This window comes from Bidens hawaiensis, unplaced genomic scaffold (genome assembly GCF_021521415.1).
Source record: "Bidens hawaiensis isolate Kalapana, Puna unplaced genomic scaffold, B.hawaiensis_p1.1 tig00024989_1, whole genome shotgun sequence".
In the NCBI taxonomy this organism is placed as follows: Eukaryota; Viridiplantae; Streptophyta; class Magnoliopsida; order Asterales; family Asteraceae; genus Bidens; species Bidens hawaiensis.
In genome coordinates, this window is record NW_027493966.1 from 18,230 (window position 1) to 36,156 (window position 17,927).

Sequence of the window (17,927 nt, forward strand, 5' to 3'; positions counted from 1 at the left end):
TTTGAATGATTTGTTAAGGGAAAACACTATTACTTTTAGTTGTAAACAATTATGACAAAATAACCAATCTCTAGGTTTCATATTGTTAAGCAAGTTGGACAAGTAATTAAATCTTTTAGGACGTTTCTTTGTTTGAATCAATAAGCAAAAGACTAAATATTTGGCTCTGCTGATTATCAGAACTTAATCTAAACAATTGGCATGGCTGAAAAATAATCTAAATGATTACCAATTTTAGGTTTTGATGAATGAAATCAACACTATGGTTAATGATAAATTGGTCAATGTCGATAAGAACTCAATCCTAAATGTTGATGACTTCAAACCAATCAACTGATACAATCTTAAGCATTCAATTACGAAAACTGTTTAAGCACACTAACAAATGTAAAGATTTAACTAACCGAATGATTAACCAAATCCAATTCGATATTAAGGTTCAAAATACGAAAAAGTCTAACCACAAACACAACCCTACGCCCGGAGATGATCACAGAAGCTTTAGCTTAGCATAAGCATCTTGGAAATCTTGATTCTTGGTTGAGATGATGAGAACATGGACGATTGTGATAATTGGTAGGTGTTAGGATAATGAATGACGACTCCAAAATCACCCAAGGATGATAGGGTATGAAAGATAATCGACCTAGGGTTTAACCTCCCTTAAATATGGAAGAAAATAATAAAAATTCAGAATTTTCGCAGCCAAGCCATTGCCTACGACTTGGAACCGTAGCTTACAGCTTGGCCGTAGGCTACGGCCTTTATTCCCTGCCTTACGGTCGCTTTAACATCACCAGGACCGTAGGCTATAGTCCGGTACTCGTAGCCTACGGTTGCTACAGTACCAAGACATCATTTTATTCATAAAATCTTCATTCCATCTCCGTTTTCCTCCCCGTTTGCGGCCACGTCTTCGTAATTCAACTCTCTATCATATCATATAACATTACTTTCCATTCCACTCCATCCTAAATGCCCCAAATGAGTTTCTTTAAGCTCCGATCACCTACAATCATAAAACCAATCAAAGTAGTCGTGTTCGATACATATAAACAAGTAAAACACACAATATTAAACACCATAAACACGTTCTTTTACCCACACATCGAACTCCAACAAAAAAACCAATACTCGGGACCTAAAATTAGAATGGACGGTAAGCAAAAACCGTGCCTATTTTTATTTACTATTTTAAAATTGAAATATTTGAAGATTCATTGGTATGAATACTACATATCAACACTATCCTTTTCTTTTATATGTTCAATCACAATGTATATAACTTGGAGGGGAAAATTGCCTCAAAGACATGTGAAGGACCATGCATTTGTAGTAGCTCGATTTTATAGTCAGGAAGCTTTTAGATTTATTATAAGCTACAATATTTTCAATCATACGAAATATGTTGAGAGTCACGATTGACATAACAGATATTATTTAATTTATTTACTTTTTACCTTTAATTTGTTCATTTTTTTAATAACGAACTTTATTTAAGTTCAAAAGCTAGTATTTTATACAACAACTAATTTTTTTTTATTAAGCTTCTCAAATAACTGTGTTATATCGTTTTAAAAAATGTTGTTATATTTACCCATATCTACAATGACTTTATTACGAAGACATGGTGTTGCTATCTCATTATACTTAATAATGCTACTATCTTGTGCATGAATACATGATTTTTTATAACGAATAATAGGGTGTGTGATCACAATTTTACATTATTGGGTGCATGAAGCCCGTGCATAGATGGACACAAATACACGTGTCATCTACCGATTACTTCTTACGTTTCTTACTTAATATTTTTTGTAATAGAACAAACCCCCCAAATAAAAAATGACACACACATAAAATTAAAAAATAATATGTATAAACTAAGAAAAGTAACATGTGAGTGGATATGAAACTTACAAGACTTAATTACAGTTTTGGCCCTTGTGATGAAACGCAAAACAAAGGATTTAACCATATGGTGGATTTTTCATAAAAATGACCCCTTTGATGATCATTTTTTAAAACTGGACCTGCCGTGAATAATAATTCTTTCACAAACCACCCTAGCAACATGCCCTTGCAGAAGGTTTTATCCTTCACAAGCCTTTATTGTTGGACGTAATTTCCAACTTAGCAGGCCCATCACGTGTATGTTACCGGGTGGTTGAATCTATTGAGCTCGTGGGATTAATTAATATTTAATGGGTTTATGGGGTTGCAATTAAGGTTTTATTATACTTGGCAATGTCTTGGCTAGCAAGTTATGTTAGTCCATATAAACCGAGTTATGATTGGACATTATAGTGAATGAAGTTGATGCCATGAATAATAATTCTTTCACAAACCACCCTAGAAACATGCCCCTGCAGAAGGTTTTATCCTTCGCAAGCCTTCATTGTTGGACGTAATTGCCAACTTAACAGGCCTATCACGTGTATGTTACCGGGTTGGATCTATTGAGCTCGTGGGATTAGTTAATATTTAATGGGTTTATGGGGTTGCAATTAAGGTTTTATTATATTTAGCAATATCTTGGCTAGCAGGTTATGTTAGTCCTAAACCGAGTTATGATTAGACGTTATAGTGAATGAAGTTGATGCAACCAAGTTAGGGTTCATAAAGATTTAAACCGAGTTATGGTTTGAGAGCTTTAATCGGTTTTTTGAGTTAGATTCTCTGATTAATATAAACGAGAGTTATTCGTTGGTTCGTGTTTGATTATCGATATGGACTTGTTTCATCTCAGTTGCAAGCATTCAAAAGGCCTCTCCATATCATGAAATGGTGTCATGTACGATGATCCAAATAAGACCGATTAAGGGTTCTAGTTGAATTGCCCCAAAATTATTTGCTTTATAGAACTTCTAGTAATTGGTAAGGTACGTATGTCATGCTGAAGTTCATGAGTGTTCATAATCATTTTGTATAATGAAGTGAGGTGAACAAATAATACTAGTTAAACATTTATTTTTATTAATGTCTTCCTTTACATAACAATAGGCAAAAAATTGTATCTATGATCTAGAATCATACATATAGAGTCTAAAATTTTGAAATTTAGGTGCTATATATTAGTCAAACATGGACCAAATGATTGTTCTATCAAAGCTTGGTTTGGATAATCATGATCCAGTTTCCACATAAAATCAATATTCCATAAGTCGTCTTCTGATATGGTGTCCCACCAACTTGCAGCATCTTGAGCTATCATACACGGGTTTTGTTGTCGTTGTTGTTGCATGTCGGTATTCTCCGTGACAGTAATGGTTTCTTCCATTGTCGATTGTGGGGTGTACACTTCTGATTCAGATGATGTGCAATAGTTCATTATTCCTTGAACTCGTTGGTCTTGGTTGTAACTAAGCTGAGCCTCATATTTTCGCTTTTTATCATTCCGCAACGGCTTTCCTTTCTTCTTAAAATGGGTTCTCCAGTAATTTTTTATTTCATTATCTGTTCTTCCTGGTAAGTATCTAGCTATCGTAGACCATCTGTATAAAATGTATAGAGATAGTTTAAATATAAGAAAATGCACTACCATAAGTAAGGTTGGTAAAACTAGTGGAGAGATGAGTAATTACTTGTTGCCCCATAAAGCATGAAGTTCGATAATGAACCCTTCCTCTTGAGGCGATAACCGGCCTTTCTTAAGGCCCGGTCTTAAGTAGTTCACCCACCGTAACCTGCAACTCTTCCCACTCCTCTTTAATCCTAACAAACGAAAGCAAAATCAAGATTAATGCCAAAAACATAGTAACTAAACAAGTACTTTGTGATCTTAGAAAACGGTGTAGAATTCAATTGCTACCGAAGGTTGGCTTTAATAGCACAAACTTATTTTCTACCGTAGAAACTTTCACCGACATTAATATAGTTCGTCTATGTCAACTATTAGTCGGGTAAATTTTCCACGGAGAACCATGGGTAATCACTTGAGAAAATTCGTTAGATAAACTTTTTGCGCACGTCATGTTTTCCGATTGTCACTAAGGGATTTTCAATGGATGTGTCTGTTGCAGACAGCCATTAGTTTTGTAGTGACAAAGTATTCATGTGTACACCCTATTATGATATGTTACATCTTCCACTATATATAAGAAATTGTGTTAGAATAAACTTGATAGTACCTGAGCAAATATGTACCGAGCTCCATCTTCCCTCTCCATGCAATGCAACATATTCCATAAGCAACTTATCCTCAGTGGGTGTCCAAGGCCCCTTCCTCCAACCATCCTCCGCCACTCTCCATCCCATCATGCCGTCCATTACCGCTCTTTTTTGCACTTGTCGTCTTGCCTCTAGTTTGTGCAACCCAAATTGCTCTTAATTCTAACTTGAAACACCCCCTTTATATACCCTCTAGCATCAGCAAAAGATATTAATGACAATGTGGCACTACCTTTTCATATACAAATCAGATATGAGATCTTATTTATACTTTATTAAATATAGTATCTCTCAAATCATATGCCCCCAAGTGTAGAACAACAAAACATGCCTTATATGATGACTACTAATTAAAGATCAAGATGAAGTCATACTTTCAACGATAACATAGAATCCAAAAAAGAGCACTGTCTTGTTACTAAAACCTTAAAAAAACATACATAGTGGTTGTTTGTGTCTCCTTGAAAACGACCTGTGTCCAATCCCTGTGTAAAATATGTTGGTCTTTATTTGTCCGCGTAGAAGAAGTTTCTGGTTACAATTTTGGGTATAGTGGAATGTTAGAATATATAAAAGACGACGAGTCAGGTGGCGGACACGTGTTATGGTTCATGCATGGTTGGTATATTTATATGTATTATTGAGGCATTTATAAAAGGTGGGTTCATTAGTTTAAGTGATTATATGCTAATTTGGACATTGATGTGTAACACCATAATTATATATTAATCAAAAGCTTTCCAAATGTAGAATGGGATCTGGTTTAGACTTTAGAATACTTCATTAATTTGATGTTGTGTACTTGCGTCAAAGGTGGAATGAATCTGGTCTGTTTCTTTTCAAAGAACTAAACTTAATTATACCGCTTGGAAGGTGTGCGTACGTGGGTTTAGAAGATGTCGATGATTATTACAGATGATTGAATTTTAATCTAACGGTTGAAAGTTCTAGGTACCCAAGATTACACGTGGTTTAGAAAAGGATATTAACGGCATCGCAAGGCTTCTAAAATTATTTCATATCGTTTGTGGAGTGTAGTGGCGAGTCCAAAATAGATTACACGTGTTTTAGAAAAGGAAATTAACGGCATGGAAAGGCTTCTAAAATTATTTCCTATCGTTTGTAGACTGTAGTGGGGAGTCCAAAAAAAACTTTCTCTAGTGATTTAGGCTATGTTGTAGTTGAAGCCAAGGATTCTACCTAATGCTAAATGGACGTTAACTGTTTGCCGTAAAATCCGAGTTGAAACTATCTAAGTCTGTTATGGTTAAAATGAATAGGAGCTTCAACGAATTCTCTCTCTCTCTCTCTACATATATATATATAGGGGAAAGATCAAGAGAGAACTCCTTATTAGGGAGAGAACTAAAGAACTCATAAATCCTTTCAAAATAGATCTCAAACGCACGAACTTGCCCTGTCTTCCCTAATCGTCTCCCCTTTCTATGCGAGATACAACCATTGAAGATCGAATCTCAAGCTTCAATTCTAGTCAACTACAAACCCTAATCGTTGATTATGAAGTATAGTCCGAAGTCTAATTGGAGATTACTGTTAAAGATTGATTCTCTGTTTGTGCAACTGTTGAAGATCGACTCTCGAGCTTCGATTTCAGTCATTGAACATGTCAATTAAAGGTATTTCAAGTGTTTTACTATAGATTTGATTTGGTATTGGTGAATCTAGGTCAGAAATTACTTTTCCTAAAGAAAAAAAAACATATTTTTTATATCAGAGTACTTAAATGAGTTTGCCTGCTACTTTGCATCAAAATTTGATAATTATACAGGTATTCCTTGCATTTTGTTTGTATTGAGCAAATAAGCAACATATTATTTATATACTACATATATGTAATATTTGTTTGCATATCATAGTTGTAGCAACAATAATATAACACATTTTCAACATATGTTACACATATGCAATATAACTAAAACTAGCTCGTCGTTTAATTATTTTGCTTACAATGTGTTTTTATATATTCGTAATAGTTTTGCTTTCATGGATCTAATCAATTGAATTGATATAATATGGTTTGACTTGATCTAAATTAAACAAAAGACAGACCACGTAAACTAATTTACACCAAATTAATCTGAATAAATTAGGATTTCGAATTACTAATCAGGTGTGTTTGTGGATACAACGAAGAAATTTTGAAAAACAGATTGAGTAGCATTTGTATGAATGTTTGTATTTTTAATTTCTAGCAGGGCTATTATATCAAGAAGGAAGAACCTCGATGTTGATCAAAGATGGCTAGAACAAGTGGGTGAATGAAGACACACAAGATAAAAGAAGTTAATTACATATTATTTTATACCATTAAAGTTTTAGATGAGAATGTAAATGTTGATTAGTTGGTTTTGGTTTCAGCAGTGGGAGCTGATATGGAGTTTGATGACATTAATTTCTCAGTTAGTATTGAATTGTGTATTTTTATATTAACAATTTTTAATTATTTTTAGCAAGTGATTTGTTTGTTTTTATATAGAGTCTTAACCTCAATGGTGGAGGGGGAAAATACTATGAAGCTGAATGTCTTGTAAACGAACACAACGGGGCATGTTCGTGTTCGTTTGTTTAAGTTTAACAGGGCATATGATTGAACACGAACTGTTAAATTAACAGGGGGTTTCTTGTTCGTGTTTGTTTGTTGATAGTATAGACGAATGGTTCATGAACATAAATGGACAAAAACAAACTAATATATCTGAATATAGATGAATAGGAATACATAATTGAGCAAACACTAGTTAAAAGTAAATGTAAATATTAATTTATTGGCCTAGAAATCTAGACAAATTTTACGGGCCTAACAATTAAAATGACGACATAAACAAACAACCATAAACTAATGAACATAAATGAGCGGTTGTAAACTAACATAATAAACGAACAAACGAGACACATGTTCATGTTCGTTCATTTACTATATAAACGAAAATGAACAAACTACATGTTGAACGGTTTACTGAACTTTTGGTTCGTCTACAACCTTATAAGACAGCTATCATGACTCAAACCAATGAAAAATTGTACCCTTTTTAGTCTTATGGTATGAAGCGGTTCACTTATGTTCCCGACCTTTTACAATATAACTACAAACATATATTACACGTATGCAATATAAAAATTACTGCCTCATTAGTAAATCATTTTATTAAAATATATGCAATGACCTGGACATTATCATTTTAACATAACATATATATGTAATATAAATATTCATTTGCAACAATATTAACATTACACATTTTCATACTTAACTCATAACCTCTATTCATGTAACATCCTAAAATTTTAATGATGAATAAAGGAAGTTATGTTTAGTGATTTCGCGTAATTGATTAATGTCGGGGAAGGAGCGGGTCTTGGACTTGGATTAATTAAGATGGGTTAAATGAGAATGGGATTTCAGGGATATAAATACCCCCAAAATCCCAAAATATCTTCATTTTCCCCCACTCTCCTAAACACACACATACACACACACCAAGCACACCCAAAACCGCCGCCGGCCGGGCCGAGAAAGAAGGAAGGATCGAGCGAGGTCCGGGTAAGAGAGAAAGATTAGTGGTGATACCAAGATAAACGAGATCCAAACAAGCTCAAAAGGTATGATTCTTGATCTTGGAAGTTTAAAGATCCGAGCTTTTAGTGTATAAACGACCGAAAATGGTCGGGAAGTGTAGTGGGTGGTATTGAACCTTAACAAGGGTGTTAAAATCGCCTGAAATGTTGATCAGAAACCGAAACAGCGGACATCTGGGCAACTTCGCCTTCATCTGGGCAACTTCGCCTTCATTTGGGCAACTTCGCCTTCAAGCGATGAACTTCGCCTGCAAGCTAAGTTCGCCTGATGAACTTCGCCTGCAAGCTAAGTTCGCCTGATGACAAGTTCGCCTGATGACAAGTTCGCCTGAGGTTTAACTTCGCCTAAAGCTAAGTTCGCCTGAGGTCTAACTTCGCCTAAAGCTAAGTTCGCCTGAGGTTTAACTTCGCCTGATGACAAGTTCGCCTGAGGTTTAACTTCGCCTGATGACAAGTTCGCCTGAGGTTTAACTTCGCCTGATGACAAGTTCGCCTGAGGTTTAACTTCGCCTGATGACAAGTTCGCCTGAGGTTTAACTTCGCCTAAAGCCAAGTTCGTTTAGAAAATAAATTAAAAATCTAATGAAAAATGTGTTAAGACAGTTAATGGAAATAAAATTTTTCCAAGCTGACCTGGCAGCTCGACCCCAGCCAGGGGCTCTGCCCCTTGGACCCTGCTAGGGGCTGCCGCCCCTAGACCCCGCTGCCAGGGGCGCTGCCCCCGGACCCCCGTTCGTTGTGGGTAGTAATTAAGACTAGAAAGATGTTATAAGTAGTGATAGTTAAATTGATATGTATACTTGTTATACAGTCAGCCGTGCACAACTGAAGAAAGGGATTACGATCAACGGAGAACGTAACCGTGTTCAGGTGAGTTTCTAGCCCCATTTATGTGTTATGTTTTCGGGGCTGTGTGCATACTCAATATGTTTGTTAATACGCTTATCCTAAGAGATAAGTGTATGCCTTATGTGAATGATATGATATGTATGAATGATTGCTTGATGGTACGTGAACGATCTTCGGATATTGCACGTACTGTCAGGTTGTAACGCTATGTGTAAGGTAAGTATGATATGTATGTTTATGTGTATGAACGTGATAAAGATAATAAAAGAAAGTAATGATAATGTATGGTTGTATGGTTACGGAAAGGGTACCGAGCCCTAATAATACTGTAGGTATGATGTATGGTTGTATGGTAACGAAGAGGGAATCGAACCCTACTAATATTCGAGAACTAGGGAACCGAACCCTACTAATATTCGAGGAAAGAGGGTACCGAGCCCTAATAATACTCGAGGAAGGAGGGTACCGAGCCCTAATAATACTCGAGGAAAGAGGGTACCGAGCCCTAATAATACTCGAGGAAAGAGGGTACCGAGCCCTAACAATACTCGAGGAAGGAGGGTACCGAGCCCTAATAATACTCGAGGAATGTAGGGCGTAATGCTCTTTATAACGTAAGATAGGAAGGTAAGTTAATACAAAAGAAAGTAAGAAAGTAAGAAAGTATGAAAGTAAGAAAGTAAGGAAGTATGAAAGTATGAAAGTATGAATGAAAGAATATAATGTTATGTGAATGGTATGACTATGTGATTATCTAGAACTCACTCAGCGTAGCTGACTTTTAGTATGCACGCAGGTGAGTAGGATGAGGAAGCTCGCTTGAGGAGACACATGGCACTGAACAAGAATCTGGCATCTGAAGACTTATGATGTTTTAATTTAATGCTTTAATGTTGAAAGACAAATGATGTTTTGAGACAAGTTATGAATTATGTAAAGTTTTATGAAAGTTTTATATTCCGCGTAAATGTTTTAATTAACTCTGATATTTAGAACTGTGTTTATGAGTAAATCCAACACGAAAGTAGGGTTACCGGTAACGGGGCCTTACAATTCAGCCTTATATGCTTGTATTACACATGTGTATTGCATGGTTTAATTACTTGTATTATGTATGTTCGATGTATGTTTTACTCACATTTTAAACATTGTATATTTGTACTAAATTCATAATATAGTTTAAATATACTTCGTTAATGCACTTCATAATTTACATTTTACACACATTCTAAACATTGTATACTCGTGTCGTGTGTATGTTTTAAAATAGTTTATGATACATTCAATATCGTATATCATACAACAATTGACACCAACACATAAATCTACTTTAGTATTCATATTAATGTTGTCATAACACATCTTATTCTAATAACCCTTACACAAACTCGAAGAATATTCCATCCAAATATCGTTGATTTTAAACACGCCCATATAAACAATAACAAAATAATTCAATCTGCTTAATATACACAAACTTCTAAAACTATATTATTGTGGCCAAATCCCTTAGTGATGTAAACCATGCATTCTTTTTCCACCATCGTTCTGTTTAACTTTGGTTTCTTTTCCAGCGCCATCATTTTCTTTTCTTTTTTATATCTTCTTTTATTTATAATCTTCATCACCTATTTATAAATTCAAGCAAACAGATAATATTTACATGTGTACGATAATACTGCATATGTGCCATAAATCATTACTACATATATGTAATACAACTTACTACATACACAAGCTCTATATACATGTAATACAACATACTATATATATGCACCAAATAGATAACTAATGTATCAATTATAAGTGCTGCATATATGCAACACAACAGACTACATATGTATGTAATAGATAACTGCTACATATATGTAATACAACATATCTGCATATATATGTAATAAACAAGTGCTGCAAATATATAATACAAAAGACTTCATATGCATGTATTAGACAAGTGTTGAGTATATGTAATACAACATGCTTTATATGTATGTAATTGATTTGTGTTGCATATACGTAATAAATAACTGATGCATATATGTAACACAACATACTGTGCATGTACATAATAAACAAGTGCTGCATATGCATTTAATAGATAAACAATGTATACATGTAATACAACAGACCACGTATGTGTATATGAATAAGTGCTGCAAATATGTAATATAACCAACTGTATATATACTTAATAATTTAAGTGATGCATCAATTATGCACTTCACATATGTAGTACTTGACAAGTAATGCAAAATACACAAACTGACATCAATATGCGCATCGTTCATAGCTTAATCAGCGTGTAAATTTATATTCATCGACACTCTAATACCACGTTCAAAACTTTATATATGCAGTATAGCTAGAAATATGCAGTCAAATACATCATTTATGAACTACATATATATAATATTCATCCTATCGTGCAAGGCACCTAAATTGATATCAATATCAGATACTCAAATACGCTCGTTCATAACTTTCATAAAAAACAGAGCATCTGCACTATATGCATGTAGTGCACATAATTGACACTTATAACATATGAATTGAATGATTATGAGTATGTACCTATTATTGTTCTTAAGTTTCCTGCTTGATTTCGCGATTGACTAAAGCGTTAGATTATTAAACATCCGACACCTAATTGACACTAATAATGTTTGAGTTAAACGATTAGAAATGTATATATGTAATGCATATATGCAAACGTCAGACTTACATGTATGTAATGCATCAAAATTGTATATACATGTAGTACACCCGTAATACATATATGCAATACTTGAAAAATCATGTAAAATATATGAACTGGTCAATAAGTTCACCAATCTACAAATTAGTGTTCAACTATGCTATATCATTATTCGATTAAACAAAAAAAAAACAGACTCTAGCGAACACAATAGCCTCATATTTGTGCTCGATTGGTGTATAATAACCACAATTGACACACAAAATGTTGAACTACACTATATCATTATTCGATTAAACCAAAAAAAAACAGAGTCTAGTGAACCCGATAGTCTCTTATTTGTGCTTGATTGATGTATAATAACCCCAATTGACACAAAAAATACAAGAAATCTATGGTTGTGATTGCTTACATGTTCATGTTCTTCATATTCATGGTTGATTTTGCAGTTAATTTGGATGAAACAGAGGACCGATTGACGAAAAATTGAAACCCTAGATCTGAAAATAAGTGAATTGATGTGGGTGAGTGAGAAGAGGGAAGAAAGAAACACTTATATTTTCTTAATTCCAATATTAGCCTCCTTCACTAAAGAAAACCCAACAATTTTTATTTTTCCCCTTCCGTTTTTTTAAGCCTTTGGTCTAATAAAATTAATGGTGTTAAAGGAGTTCTCTAGTTCTCTCTTTAAGAGGAGTTCTCTCTAGATCCCACCCCTATATATATATATATATATATATATATATATATAACAAGGTTATAATAAGAAGTAGGTTTTTTCTAAGAAGTGTAGAAAGTGGGGTTTTCACCATTAGATGTAATAAAACACACCGTATAATAAACACACCGCAACTAAAATAAAACGCACCATACAATAAACACACTTTCCATATCCACCATCAGATGAACATATCTAACGCATCAGATTACTTCTTACACTTCTTAGACATACTTCACTTCTTATTTTAACCTCACCCAAATATATATATATATATATAATCCCGGTCCCTTCCGAGTTGTTGATGTGGGACTTGTGGTGCATCTTCTGGCCCTCACCGCATTTAAGTCGATCTCTTTATGAGCATCCAAGCTATTGTGGGAGACAAATGCGCCGAACGAACTAGTTTTCATACGCTTTGGCCAGAGTCATTTAAGTCCGTGTAATTATCTCGAGACATTTAGAGCACAACTTGAGTATTTTCCACAAGTAGTCTTCGCTAAACGTTTTTACCTTCTCATACATATTGAACACCTCATCTTTCCATTCTTCGCGGGTGAATTGGTAAACTTGAATTCTCTCTCTCTCTCTCTCTATATATATATATATATATATATTTAAAACAAGAATATAAATAAAAAAGATAACTTTTTAAAAGACAACATTAACATCATAAAAAAATTCAAACTTATTTCCTAGCTCTTTGATCTCTTTCAATTGCCATCAAAATAAGCTCACGTTCTTTTTTCAAATGCCGCTCGATGACTTGGAATTAGGTTGTTAAAGTCTTTATAAGTAAAAAGTCCAAGTTCCTCAACCCTTATTTAGCAACTTTCGTCTCCGCCACCGCTTCGATACTACTTGATATTTTATGGATGTTGGCGCTAATATCTGAATCTGCATCAGTTGCTGTACTTTTTCCCGATCCCTTCCGAGTTGTTGACGTCGGACTTGTGGTGCATCTTGTGGCCCTCACCACTTTTAAGTCGATCTCTATATGAGCATTCAAGCTATTGGGGGAGACAAATGCGCCGAACGAACTAGTTTTCATACGCTTTGGCCAGAGTCATTTAAGTCTGTGTAATTATCTCGAAACATTTAGAGCACAACTTGAGTATTTTCCACAAGTAGTCTTCGCTAAACGTTTTTACCTTCTCGTACATATTGAACACCTCATCTTTCCATTCTTCGCGGGTGAATTGGTAAACTTGAAGATCATCACTCCCACGCTTCTGTTATGTAAATTGTAAGAAGTTTGAAAATTTTGTGAATTTCGGACCACTGTCACGATATCATATTGAAATTACATGTTGTACTTTCTACCAATGAGTAGAACAACTGTATAATCCTACATGAATCCCACATCGACCGTGGACAGGGAAGATCCTTAGTTAATAATTAATGTTCTGCCTCTTAAATCACCAACGCGTTTTGGGCTTAATGTTAGTGGACGAGATAAGAGCTCCACTGTTAAGCGTGCTCAGGTGGGAGTACTAGCAGGATGAGTGACCTCCTGAGAAGTCTCCACCTAGCCAACAAAATATATTTGTTATTCGTGAGCAAAGCGGACAAGATCAGTGGTACGAGGGGGTCGGATGTTACAACAACTAATATTTTGGATTTTTGATAGTCCACTACAAAATAACTTAACATATGTTAAATATAAATTAAAAAAATTTGATATGAAACCAAAAAAAACTTAGTGAATTAAAATGCCGCATTTTCGATCATGTGGTATTTCAACCCGAGCACGAAACAAAGTCGTTTTCTCATCTGGAGTTACCCTTCAATTCAGAATGTCCGCCTTGACCACTCCAATTGAACCTCCCATTCCCCTTTTGAACGACCGCCTTGACCGGTTTTCTTGGAAGCTTTGTGCGATCGTTTGCCCCTAGTGCCTTCTTTAGGAGGCTCTTACGTCTCCGGAATTAAAAGATCGGGGGACGATGGTGAAATTTGACTTAAGTTATAGTCAAGTTACATGGTATACACGTTGTGGTCATGATCAAAAGACATTAATAGGGGTGACAATTTTTCCATGGATCCATATTTATTAAAGAAATTCGGTAAATTTTTTAGCATGTAGAGAGAAATGAAGATGGTGGTTAGTTTTTAAAGGTTATATTGATTGTTAAATAAGTGAGAAAAAAAATTAATGATTTTTTTACCCAAATCCCCAACGGTCAAAAGGGGATGTTTCCCCATGCCAACTGGTATATTCAGCTGAGAGTTGGCTCACGAGACTCTCTTAGTACCCATGTTTGCTGGATCTCTTTACGCTGTGCGTGTATGACTTGGGCGCGTCAGCCGGGCGCATGCCCTGTCTAAGCTGTCTTGCGGACCACACCACATTGTCTTACACAAAATAATCGAACACTTGTTTCTAAAAAACAAAAGATTCTTGGTTTTGGGAACATGGACCCAAGCCACTTCTTCATGGTAGTTCCACTGTTGTGGCGCCTTCTTCTAATATACTCAGTTTGAAACTGGGTTTGGTTGTTTCATCACATAAAAAGTTGTTCATAGAGTATGGAGAAGAATGTTAAAAATATAATTCAAACATATGAGAAGAGAGTGTATGCTTGGCTTAAAAATATATGAGAAGAGAGTGTATGTTTGACTTTTATTAACCAAGTTTGACTTTTGATCAAAGTAGACTTTTGTTGACCTTTGACCAAAGTTTAACCCTTTTTTTTCTCTTACTAGATTGACATTTGACCAATAGTTTGACTTTTGTTTATCAAAGTTGACCGTTGATCAATATTTTGACCGGGTTTACCTGATGGCACGTTAGTGATTAAATTAATGTCAAACGTGTAAATGAAGTTTTATCATCAATCATAAGCAAAGTACAAATAGACCAAACATACAATCGTTTAACACAAACTTATATTCTGATTTCATTTTGACATGCAAAGACGTATTTTATTAGCTAGCTAACCATAGAGTTTTACTATGAAATTTTACAAGTTAATATTACATTTCTAAGGGAATTTTTCTTTATAAATTTCCAATACACACAAATGTTTTATAACTCATATTCTCATTACTTTGATCCTAATGAATAATAATAATAATAATAATAATGTTCTACTTAATGGTTACATTAATTTATTTATACCAACTTATACTAACTTTAAATTAATATAAGTGTGACATGTAACATATTCTATAACATGTACTATATTAGATGTATGCATATAAAACATTACGACACGCAACACTTATAACAAGCAAGGTTCACATATGAACGTAATACACCTAATATCTATAAATGTATTTTGTTATTATTATCGTAACTTGTTATTTTTATTAGACCACCAATGTTCGTGAACAGAATTGTGTGTGATCACGTGACACTTACATCATATGCGCATGTGTTTCATAACTGAGTTAGCGAAGATAACGGAGTTTAGTTAACCTGAAAATGTCGGGTGTCACATAATGTGTGGTGAATTAATTAGTCACACTCTCGTAAGTTGTAAATACATAAAAACAAGAAAATAAATCTAAAAAAGTTGAGTACAACTTGATCTGTACTAGGTACAAATAAGACATAGTTACCAAGAGAAAAACTAAATAAGAGTAAAATGCCATTTTCGTCCTTGTGGTTTGGCAAATAATGCGAATTTAGTTCAAAAAGTTTATTTTTTGTGTATGGACCCTCCACGTTTCCCATTTCTTGTCAATTACATCCAAATCACTAACCCCGTTAAATTTAATCGTTAAGTCAGGGGTAGACATGTCTTTTCACTATTTCTTTTTTATAATACTTATTTGAGTGAACTGCGGTTTTCGTCCTTGTGGTTTGTCCAAATATGCGGTTTTAGTCCAATAATTTCAAGTTTGCAATTTTCGTCATTTTAGTTTCATTTCACTTACAATAAACCCGAATTTATTAACTCGTTAAGTCTTGTCGTTAAACCATTTGCGTGCCTCTCATGTGATGATCAAATTTGTCATTTTTCTCTTCAAATAAACCTTAGTCCTAATTCTCTGTCTCCCCCCCCCCCCCCCCTCACGTGAGGGGCTGTGGTGTATTTGGGGAAAAAGGAAAAAAAGAATGAACAAAACTTCTCTTCATGTGAAGGGCACACTGACGGGTTTAACAACCAAACTTAATGAGATTAGGGAATTCGAGTTTAATTGCAAGTGAAATGAAACCATAGGGAAGAAATTTGCAAACTTAAAACGATTGGACTAAAACCGCAGATTTGGACAAACCACAAGGACGAAAACCACAGTTCACCGAAATAAGTATTATAATAAATAAATAAATAGTGAAAAGACATGTCTACCCCTGACTTAACGATAAAATTTAACGAGGTTAACGATTTGGATGTAATTGAGGGTTCATATACAAAAAATAAACTTTTTGGACTAAATTCGCATTATTTGTCAAACCATAAGGACGAAAATGACACTTTACTCACTAAATAATTTGGCAACATCGATATGTCTTCTTTTACAACAAAAGGCAAATAAATTATATCTATGATCTAAATCATATATATATATATATATATATATATATATATATATTGAATAAAACAATTCAAGAACAACATTGAATAAAACGAATCTCTCTATATAATAAATAAGTGGATTTTTCACCAAAATCTCATTTTGGTTTTCATCAAATTTCTTTAAAGTGTCACATGGCATTTTCTTCTTATTTTTTAATTATTTTAATTAAATTTCAAAATCAAAATAATTAAACTAGCTAAAAACTAACCAAACAATATAAAACATGTAGGTCTTAATTAAACTAGCTAAAAACTAACCAAACAATATTAAACATAATGAAAAGAGTATGTACTATAGTTCTCATACTTGAACGTTACGTCACGATTATGTTTTTTATTTTCATATAAGTTATATCAATGCATTAATAAAGCATGTTTGTTTTATATTTTTCTACAAAATATATACTTCTCACAGCCAAACATCTCTCTATATAATTAACAGGTGGATTTTCCATCAAATTCTCATTTTATTCTTCACCAAATTTCTTTAAAGTGTCACATGACATTTTCTAATTATTTTAATTCAATTTCAAAATCAAACTTGGAATGCCTATCATATTAAGAATTTTATCATCCCAATTCACACGTTCTAATCATAGCAATGATTGTCTACCTATTACATATTCAATTGTAATCAGATTCACATATTCAATTGTTTCACCTTCATAAATTCAATCGGACTCATAACTTCAATAAGAGTCAGTTAATTCACATACGCATATTCAATCAATTCGCAATTCAATCGATCAATCTTCTCTTCTTAATGTGATTCATTCAATCCGAATCATGTAATCTAATTGATTAGAGTAGTTGGTTTATATGTAATGTACATATATTATCTTTATAAGTAAAATGTATATTTTTTTCTTTTTGGTTTTTAACTTTTAATATGCCAACATGATTATAATTTTTTTTGTAAAACATTCTCATATTAACACTTCATCACTACCAAATATTTTATATGTAGACAGTATAATTTTTTATGTGATTAAAGTATTTACAGATTTAATAATTATTAGTTACCTTAAAGAAAGTTGGGTTTTGATGTTTGGAATAGTTGAAATAAGACTTTCGTGACTTAAAAAACAATGAAATAAATTTAAGATGATCATGATCAAGTTTACAAATGATCATTCTGGATCTGCATTTTCTTTAACCACGAGTGTTAGTAACAAGTTACCAGCAACATATTATAAATCAAATTAACATTAGAAAAATAATTATAGAATTGTTTTTTTAGTTATTTTTGTAATAGAAAATTGTTTGTTAGTTACATATGTAGGGTGAACAAATCAAAGATTTAGTTCCAAGTTCAAATTTTGAGTACCGGTCAATATATTTCACGAAAACATTTAAATTATTTATAAGTTTG

The 17,927-nt window shown here is 33.7% G+C and overlaps 1 protein-coding gene across 1 annotated transcript; it reads right to left on the reverse strand.

Moving 5' to 3' along the window:
- Positions 1-3,067: 3,067 nt before the first annotated feature.
- Positions 3,068-4,951, reverse strand: LOC143570467 (uncharacterized). Its single transcript, XM_077056112.1, has 3 exons — positions 4,131-4,951; positions 3,585-3,714; positions 3,068-3,494 (listed from the first exon to the last, which is right to left on the reverse strand). Exons 1-3 carry the CDS (start codon positions 4,267-4,269, stop codon positions 3,068-3,070), a joined length of 696 nt encoding a protein of 231 aa, XP_076912227.1. The 5' UTR covers positions 4,270-4,951.
- Positions 4,952-17,927: the final 12,976 nt, after the last annotated feature.

Excerpts from the sequence above, each read along its gene's own strand:
- LOC143570467 (XM_077056112.1), bottom strand. The coding sequence starts at position 4,269 with ATGGACGGCATGATGGGATGGAGAGTGGCGGAGGATGGTTGGAGGAAG. Across the intron at positions 3,715-4,130 it reads CTCGGTACATATTTGCTCAG|GATTAAAGAGGAGTGGGAAG; the intron begins GTACTATCAAGT and ends TTCGTTTGTTAG. Across the intron at positions 3,495-3,584 it reads CATGCTTTATGGGGCAACAA|ATGGTCTACGATAGCTAGAT; the intron begins GTAATTACTCAT and ends CATTTTATACAG.